Raw genomic sequence first — 9601 nt, 5'->3', positions numbered from 1 at the left:
AGAAAGGACAATATTGTTACCGCAGTTTTTAAGCATGAAGTATGTCCTGTCAATGCTATTACTGTTGAAAAAGCTTATGAAGTTGCTTCCCTTCCAATACAAAATTGATTCCAGCTTTGTATTTTCTATGATCCAGCCTCTCTAATTCAGACCTACTGTTAGATTCTTCCACTTCATCCCTAGGGATGACTGTAAGCCACCTGGTCTGATTGAACACACAGTACTCTGCTCCAAGAGGCAAATTCTTGTCTTTGTTAACACAGAACAAAAGCACCTCAAGTAAAGGTGCTAATGTGTTTATTCCCTGAATGAAGCTTTGAAATAGTATTGTTGCAAAGTTTTCATTCTCTTCATCAATGGTATTTCAGGCAAGCCAGACTATGTCCAACAAAAAAACACTCTAAAACTACCCAGTCCTGCCCATGATATTTGCTTGGGGGCTTCTCTCTGTCGAGTAGACTAAAGACACTTCTAAAATGCTGCTTATGTTTCTAAACCTCACTGGAGCAAATAGAAATTAAGCTCAAGTCTGCCAGCAGAATCAGGATCTAGGTTTTCATCTTCTCTATAGCTCTTGCTTGTCCAGCTAGTAGTCCTTCCAGCACAAAAGCACTACGGCAGAACCAGGATGCCACCTAGTGACTTTAGCAGCACTTTTTTTTTTTTCCTTTTTATTAAAAAAAAATTCTGGAGCTGACAGTCATTTCTGCATATGAATAAGCTGTACTAATACAACTGGAATTGTAGAGAAATTTACCCTATCAATTGCCTGATACTTTCACCAAGGCTTGCTGGAAAAATTAGGTTTTCTCTGAAATTCTTGGCTACAGCTGTAGCTGTGTGAGGCAAAACTGGCAGAGAACATCAGAGTATGGCACTGGCATGCCTTTCTCCATGTCTGATGCAGTTTTGGTTGTTCTAACTTTTGAACCCTCTTTCTTCCTACTGAAGAGGGATGGAATACTCTCCTATTTAAAAGCCATAACTGGAAAAAGGTGGAGAGAGGTGTTAAGGAGAAATATTCACTTGTCAACAGAAATAATATTCTAAAAATACAAGCCCGGGGCCAGTCATGCAGCCTAACCAGATATTGAACTTCTGGGTGTTATACTCACAAAAAGTCTCTGCCAGAACTCAATAATATTACAGAGCTGATTTCTTATCTAATGCATTTGTATCAGTAAATCATTTACTGTTCATATTAGAGAACAATACTTTAAATATTTTTCAATTAACTTGTTTGATAGTTTGCTTTACAGTCCTAATCACAGTCAAATACTACAGATAACAGTCAACAACTGAGTTAGAAAAAAGAGGCTGTTAAATAATCCAATCTGTAACTTCAGAGGTCTAAAGCATTTTACTTGAGTAAATAATGCACCAATCCCTGTTCACTTTCCCTGTTTCCTTTGATGCATCCTTTTGTCCAGCAGCAGGGCAAGAAGAGGAGAGTACCTCAGTAAAATATGCTCTTGCAGCCTCTGGGAATCTTTGTCCCCAAGCAGGAGATGGGGAGACTAAGGAATAGTGTGTTTGGAGACATCAAGCAAGGAACTGAAAAGGGGAGGCAAAGTGCCTCAGTGAGCTGCTGTGGTAGACTGTGGTGTCTTCTCCTTTCTACAGCTTGGGCAATAATTTTTTTCACAGTCTCTAAGCCTTTGTGGTCCTATTGTCCTTACAGTGCGTTTTGGGGCTTTGGGGGTTTGGGTTTCTTTGGGGTGTGTGCTTTGAAAGAGGTTATCATCTTGTGGCGGCAAAGGGCTGTGGTGGCAGTTTAACAGTGCTCCATAATGGAGACCTACATGAATTATTGTCTGTGCAAAAACACTGAAGCTCTGGAGAAGTGTAAAAAGCATGGGTCAGTGGCTGAGACTTCTGTGCTGAAGGAAACGAAATGTCAAAACAGAATTTGAGGCGTGGGGAGGAGTGTTAGAGTAACCAAATCCTGGTGTGCATTTTGGATTCATCATATGACTTCTGTGTTCTAGAAATTCCTGCAAATAGCTGTGATAAAGCCAATCAGTTTGCTCTAAAATAAACCATTGCTTGGCCTAGGGAAACATGCACACAATAGATTTGAACAGAAACCTTCAGGCTTTCAAAAGGTGCCAAGGCAAACTTTCCTGCATACCATTAGAAGAGTTAACTAAGAGCAAATTGAACAAACTAAATTGTCATAAACTGAATTCTTCTATGTTTAAAAAAATAGCATGAAGCAGAATGTGAGCTGCAAATCTCTGGCTTCTCTAGTATGCATAAGATAAATGAGATATACACACTCCTTGTTTATGATTGTTTTAGTTGGATTTGATTTTTCAGATTGGGGAAGAATTGTAACTGAAACCCCCCCCCCCCCCATGAATGGATGTGAAACTGTTAAGTCTTAGGTGATAAACAGTCTTTAATACAAAAACTTCTAACAATTTATGGCATATGCATTCTAATTTTGGGCCTGACAATGAGTGGGTTTAAAAGACTCAGTATTTGGCATTATACTTCATTATTAGGGCTAGAAAAACGCCTTACCTGTGATCAAAAGGCTTGCCTTAAAAAGGATTACTGGGGGTGGAGGAACCAGAGTCAGCTATCTGAAACTTCCCGTCTTCTCTAGCAGGGCCGGTGGGAATGCTGTGGGCCTCCAAACCAAGAGATGGAAACCGATGAAAGAGAGCATACAACCTCTTCAGCTCTGCCCAGAGCTTGTTAGCCTCCTCAGGGTTTGCAAAGTCTTTTTTAAACTGTTTACATGGCAGTATTTTTGAGGAACGTGGCTCTCATGTAAATGTTTATTCTCTCAGTCATGTGGAGCTAGTGTTGTTACACTAAAGCTTTCAAGAGAGTTTTCTTGTCTGGTTTTTTTTGGTCTTTTTTTGTTTGTTTGTTTTTGGGAGGCAGTTGTAGCTGTATGTGTTGAAGTAGTGAAATGCCAAGATAAAACATCACTTGGCAAAAGTGGGAAGAGCAAAGCAGAGTTTTGTATGATCTGTCTCCGCTTTCTTAATTTTGAGGGTTTTGTCATCCTCCCACAGCTAGTCTCCTTGCTACAGAAAGGAGCCAATTCCCTGCTGTACTTCTGGTGTTTAAAACTAGATGCAATAGGTATCATCTGCTCCAAGTTTTGAAAAGGAAAGAAAGAAGAGGAGAACAGACAGCTCTTTGGAGGCTTTTTGGATTACACATGAAATTAATTTTTCTTACTTCTACATAGTAGACAGGGTAGATCCACACATCATGCAAGACTTGACAGGTGGTGGAGAAGGGTATTTGGGCGGTTTAAAATGTGATTAAATAGGTCTGGGTCATGTAGGATCACCAGTAAAGCTGTTTTTCCTGGAATGTGGGCACTTAAGCCCTACTTAGCCTTAAGGAGGAGCAAATCTTTGGTCGGAGATTACTTGAGGCTTCATGTTCTCTGCGGAGGCACCTTAGAATTTAATCTGGAAATCTTTTTCATACAGAAAGGCATCCATGCTGGTACCCTGCCTGCATCATCTCTTTTGGAGGAAACTGCAGATAGCAACCCTACAATATTCAAGCTCTACAGTGCACTAGTTCCTCAGAAAATATTTCTGAGTCCTCTGGCCTCAAGCCTGGAGTACTGGAGTCTGTGCTGGTCTCATTGTAGGATGCCTTCAAATATGCTTTCCCTTAGCATTGGCAAGCAAGTACTTAATGATCAAAATCACACTCACTAAAAATAATGAGAGAAGAGGTACTCTCAAACTGAGGTATTTGGGGTGTTGAGCTCTGGAGCTCCACATGCAGCATTTTCCTGCATTTCGCAAGAGCATCGATTCAGTTGCAACCCAGTCTTGCATGTGCTCCTGGCAGCCTACTGACAGCTGCAGACTCTCTGATCTGGAGCACAAGATCTCTATCAGTGCTGCAGTTTTTCTGTTGTAGTCCTAGAAATGAGGAAGAGAGAGAGAGAAGCAGCACACATCATGCAGAAGCCCCTTACCTTTTTCCCAGTAGACATAATTGCTACCGCTCAGTCTTGATATAAGAAGTGCCTTATGGGCTGTGTGACACCTCTACTCTATTTGTGCAGAGGCATAGCAGCTTTGTCTTGTAAGGTGTTCTCTAAAGTACATCACTGGAGGTCCTCTTTCAAGAGGGCATGTGGCTGGCAGTGTAGGAAAAAGAGCACGAACAGGATTCTCTTCTGGGAAGGAGAAAGGAAACTGGAAAGGGAGTAAATCACTGGGGTGCAATTCCTAGGGTCCCGTGCTGCTTACCGGAGCACATGTGGTCAAGGCAGCACTGACACAAGCTGCAGGGTTTGCCTTGACCCCACAGACAACAAGACAGTGCCCATGTTCCTGCTGACGAGGTGTATGCTTGTTCCATAGTTTGGAACAAGCAGGTGTGGAAGCTCTAATATGTCCTTTTCTGTTATGGTGAAACAGAGCATGGGGACATAGGATGCTCATAGTCATTTGTGGGAAGAAGCAGTTGAACAAATGTACCCGTAAAGATTATGAAGCAGTGCCCTGAGGGAGAGCTTACACTGGCATGTGTATCCCACTCAGTTATTGTTTGTGGATTTGCTGAGTCTCTTCTCAGTTTAAGTCCAGATCACTCTGTTCATGCAGCCACAATCCTGCCTATCGGCTAGTTTGACAGCTTGAATTTCTTATGGGTTATTTTGAATAAAGGATCCTTTTTTCTGCCCAACCCCCAGGCTGAAGACTGGGTTTGCTGTGCTGTGAGTGCAATGAGAGGGTAATGCTGGGTGGCTCCTGCAGTCCATAGGTTGGACAAGCAGATGTCTGTCTGGGGAAATAATTAGGTTAAAGCATATAAGACACTGTCATAGAAAAGTGAGTTTTCAAAAAGATTTTTTTAAGCTGCTTTTCATTAATTCTTGTAGGTTTTCTTCCTCAAAAAAGAAAGTAAGGGACCCATTAGTCACATGAGTTTCATCTTTTCATCTGATTTTATTTTTAACTTTAAGAAACAGTTGTATGCAGATAACAGAACTTACTCCCTGGCACCAAAGTGTGACTGGAGAATAATTAAAATTAGCAATTACTGATGATGCTTTAAAAAAAAAAAAGTCACTTTTGGTTTCTGATCTCAAGCAAGGAACAAGTCAGCTCCTTCTTCATGGAGAAGCAGAAGGCAGAGAAACAGGGAATCTTTTGTGAGTAGATACAGCTCTCAGTTTTATCAAGCATCAGGTTTGGGGAGTAGATTTCACTCAAAAGCTGCATATTTCAATGTTTTTGAGTTTGAGAGAGAGAACCCTGGAAATGAAAAAAAAGAAATCTCCTCCAAATCCACCACCCTTTTCTGTTAGCCCACCCATTCAAAGACTGGGCATTCTTTCGTGTGATCATCTTTCTCCACCACTTTGTAACTGCAGGTCAACTTGTTGAAAATAGCCTCACATTTCTCTTCATCAAAATTAATTGGTGTTGCATAGCTGTCATTGGAAAAAGAAAGATAGATGATGAGAGCAAGAAGTAAACAGCTTCTATTTGAGAAAGTATCTACACTTTTAATAGGAAGAGGCTGTATTGGGAGCAAAATGAAGTGATTGCTCAGGAGCAGAAAAGGGAGCTTCAGCAAATGTTACTTAGTCTGCTGCTAAAGTGGGATGAGGAGAAAGTTGTAGTTTACTGATCTGGTTACACCTGAGGAATATTCATTGTGTTTATTTGCTACTCCAATATCAATAATATCATTGCCATATCTCTTCAGCTACAATATGGAACGGGAATTGCATGACTGGCTAGGTATCACTACAATAAAAATTACAGTCAAGCCTATGTATCCTGAGCTGCTTCTTGGAGAGAAAAGAGCAGCAACGTGTGGAATTGGAAAGATCTAGATTAGGAATAGGAGAAAACTCTTAAGCAACTAAGTGTTCTCACTTGGGTCAGGACTTCATCTGAAACTTTTGCCCCGAGAAGATTTAACTTTTTTTTTTTAGTCAAAAATTATTTTTTAACATAAGCTATATTTGTCAGGAACTTCTTGCATGCTCAGTGATGACGGTGTTGGGTTAATACATAACTTTATGGTATGGAGTGAGAGAAGAGTTGTGGTCATTTCTCAAGGACCTCTGAGTAAAGGGAAGTGTTTTGTGCTGTATCAGGGTAGCAGAGGAAAACCCCACTGCCAGTCTGAACTCACCTGGTACAGCAGCCTATTCCTTGCCTGGAACAAGAGCAGTCCATGCAGTTCTTGGTCTCCCATTGGGAGCCAAATTCATGGAACTTTCCCTCGAAGTCAGTGCAGCCTGAAAATACAGCGTACAAGCAGCCTTCAGTTGCAGAGCAATTGCACTAACAATGCTATTGCCTGTACAAACAGGGTGGGATCTTTGTAGGCCTTTTACATGAACATATCTATTTGATAAACACTGAGCGTCCCCAACAGAGCAGGACTACTACTATAGTCATGCATGGAGAAGGGTATCCTGGGCCCCTCTATTTCCTGTGGCTCTCAGCAGCATGGGCTTTCCTCGAGCAGCTCATCTTTAGATACAGGAATTGGAGCACCCAGCAGAAAGGAAATTAGGCGGAAACCTGGTCAGGAGCAAGAAAAGTCTTTGACATTCCCCCCTCTCATTAACACCAAATGTTGTTGACTTGTTATTTAGAGCAAGACTAATTCTGCCCATAAAACTCTCCCCAGTCCTCAAATGCAGGAAGAAGGCATATAGCGGATGTAAAGTACCTGCCCAATGGTCATGTAACAGATTTCCTAACTGAGTGATGTGGAAAACAAGATTTTATGAGGACAGGGCAAAACAGAGTGAAAGGTTTTGGCATTCTAGGTTCTGTCTTTGCATACTGGTTTTGAGCACTTATTCTACTCTAGCTCCCCTCATCTGCAGTCTGATAGACTAGCTGCGTTCTGGAAGAGCTGCCCCAGACTCAAGGGGAGCAGCAATTCTGTTCTTAAGAACTTTCCTTGGGACAGGGAAACAACTAATGAGTATATTAATCAGTGTGCTGAACATTTGCCAGTCTGCTCCCTGCTTTACACCTACCGTTCATAATGCCCTGCCGTACACATATGCGCACATACCCCCTTCTCTCTCTCCCTCTCTCTCTCCCCCCCCCCCTTCTCTGTCTTTCTAAATATGCTGGTTTTGAATTGCAAATGTAATGCACTGGGTAGCTGCCATAGTAAAAACAGAATTATGACTTCATGCAGATGGATAAACTAACCTTATGCTACTTTCCTGGAAAAAGTCCACTTGTAATTCAGCCTCTGTGATGCTCCTCAAATAAGCCCTTCCCTTTTATAACATATTATAAATTCAGTGCTCTCTGTATCCCATTTTTTCCCCAGTTCCCCATGGTTTCCCCCCACTGTTCCCAGTTTCTTCTAATTTGTGATAAATTGGAAAAATCAAGTCCATCATTGCTTGTGGTGATGTCTATCAAGCTGAAGACAGTTGGCTTCTTACCTGGGACCTCTTTATCAGACTCCCGCTTCAATTCTTCCACGAAGCAAGATGCATTAGATAATGTCACACTAATGGCAAGAACAAGAAGGCAGGCCAAGAAGGTCTTCTGAAGAATAAAGCAGAGTTAATGTGAACACAAAAGTAACTATTGAAAAGTCTTGATGCTACCACCTTTAGAAATAGAAAATTTACCTTGTGGTTTTGAATCAAAATCCAATTGTCTTTTTCAGCTTAGACACCTTAACATACAGCTAGGAACACCGAACCATTTAGAAGGAGTCTTTGCAACCTGCAGTTGGTCTGAGTCAGGTAGCTACATCCCAAGCTATTTAGTAGCTCGTGCTTTGTAGTTCTGGAAATTCCCAGTTCAGTGCTTACCACATCACTCAAGATAGTTCTCATTGATATGTAGTACACGGTCCTCAGCAATGCAAGTCTTCTGGTCTAAATACATTATTATGTTTTCCTCGAACTACTTGTCATGCATGGCACTAGTCTGTTCACCAACAAATTTGATCATGTTTGTTTTGCTGAAACGTATTCTGCTGGTAAACAAATTCTGGCTGGAAAGTTGTCATTTTGTGGGTCACATTTGCATGTATATTACTGTTTGGGTTTTTTACTGTTGACCAGTTTTATTGCTGGCTCAGGAGACTGCCATCCTTTCAGGACTGGAAATGGAGAAGGCAGTAGCTTTACCAACTTTTTTGGGCCTCTGATTCTTTGCAGAAGAAGACAGGTGAAGTGTGTGTAGCTGGGACCAGGGAGATAATGGAAGGGGCAGAGCATCATTTTGGGGGCGAGGAGGGAGAGAAGAAAAGTCTGTCTTTCCAAGCTGTTAAAATTGGGCATTGCCTGAGGCAGTACTGGTAGACCCAGCTCTGTGAAATTAGCCTGTAAAAGGAGTGGGTTCCACTCTTCCCTCCCCTTCCCCTTCTTTTTTCTTGTAATGACACTGCTGAAATGATTTGGATGTCCAGAAGCTTTACTGTTTAGTACATCTCTATTTAGTATATATCTTCTTAAAGATGGGGGGAAGGACAAGCTAGAATATAATACGGTAGAGAAGAGATTAAAAACCACCGGATGTTCCTGTAGGGACAAGATAAATGAAAATAAACTAATTTGAGCACTGAAAACAAGGGATTTCATTGGAAGGCAGCAAATTTACAAGACAATAGATGTTATTATCATACAAATCATGTGATCATTGCTCCAGCACCATTTGCAAGGAAACATGGACAGGAGTATCTGATCACTCTAGGCAAGTCAAGTACAGCATATTAACATGTTTTCTACATTCATAACCTGTCTTCCTCATTCCTAGCTTCCCCTATAGACCAAACACGTCATGGAAGGGGTGAGGAGATCTTGCTACAGGAAAAGATCATAGAGTAAATTAGGTCAGAAGAGACCTCTGGATGTCACTTAGTCCAGCTCCTTGTTCTGGACCCAGATGGCAAGATTTCGGCATGGAGCTGCACCTGTCTGCTAGAATGGGACTAGTTCCAGAGATCAACCTGTTATATCTTTAGGGACACTGTCTGGGTCTGGGAAAGGTTGTGCTAAACAGTAGGTGTTAGATCAAGGTTTTAAACATGTCTCACTCAAATATTTTGTATTTCTGAAAGAAGGAAACAAGATACTAGAATGCAGTGATATAAATTTTCCTGTGGGGAGAGTTTAGCTATATTTGATCTGAAAATGACTAAAAAAGGCAAGATAACATTTCTGAGTTTAACTAAATGTTCAGGTGTTACCCAAACTTTTCACAAAAATTAAGGTCAGTTCCATGCCGAGACACAGCAGAGCTGCTTTCTGCCAGGAAAGAGATTACACTTAAACATTACAAGAAAGTGAAAAAAATAAAGTTATAATAAAAGCCTTAGCTGGGGCAGTATTAGACATCTCCTGCCATACAAATTCTGCTGTCTCTTACCCAAGGTTCTTGCCTGCCTGTCCTTATGTATCTGACTTTTTTTTCTCAAAACACAGAGCTTTTACTATCTCTGAGTTATTTAGGTCTATGAGCGCTCAAATAAATCTGATAGAATCTCCTATAAGATCTCTAGCAGCATACCATGTTTCTTAATCATAAAATGCAAGGACTCACCATTCTTGCAGAATTACAAGGCTTCCAGGAAGGAGGCAGCCTGTAGGAAGCTGATCTTCTCA

General features: G+C 41.2%; 1 protein-coding gene across 1 annotated transcript; it reads right to left on the bottom strand.

The window, feature by feature from the left end:
* Window positions 1-4976: 4976 nt before the first annotated feature.
* LOC106497808 (beta-microseminoprotein-like) lies at window positions 4977-9601 on the bottom strand. Its single transcript, XM_013958814.2, has 4 exons — window positions 9540-9601; window positions 7427-7532; window positions 6142-6247; window positions 4977-5428 (listed from the first exon to the last, which is right to left on the bottom strand). The coding sequence occupies exons 1-4, from the start codon at window positions 9540-9542 to the stop codon at window positions 5299-5301; spliced, it is 345 nt and encodes a 114-aa protein (XP_013814268.1). The 5' UTR covers window positions 9543-9601; the 3' UTR covers window positions 4977-5298.

The sequence above is a fragment of the Apteryx mantelli genome, chromosome 7, assembly GCF_036417845.1.
Source record: "Apteryx mantelli isolate bAptMan1 chromosome 7, bAptMan1.hap1, whole genome shotgun sequence".
Taxonomy (NCBI): domain Eukaryota; kingdom Metazoa; phylum Chordata; class Aves; order Apterygiformes; family Apterygidae; genus Apteryx; species Apteryx mantelli.
The sequence above is the reverse complement of the archived record's forward strand: the minus strand, read 5'-3'. Positions and strand labels throughout refer to the sequence as shown.

Coding starts and splice junctions, on each gene's coding strand:
- LOC106497808 (XM_013958814.2), bottom strand. Junction 6,248..7,426: donor GTCTGATAAAGAGGTCCCAG/GTAAGAAGCCAA, acceptor CTGTATTTTCAG/GCTGCACTGACTTCGAGGGA. Junction 5,429..6,141: donor GGAATAGGCTGCTGTACCAG/GTGAGTTCAGAC, acceptor TTCCAATGACAG/CTATGCAACACCAATTAATT.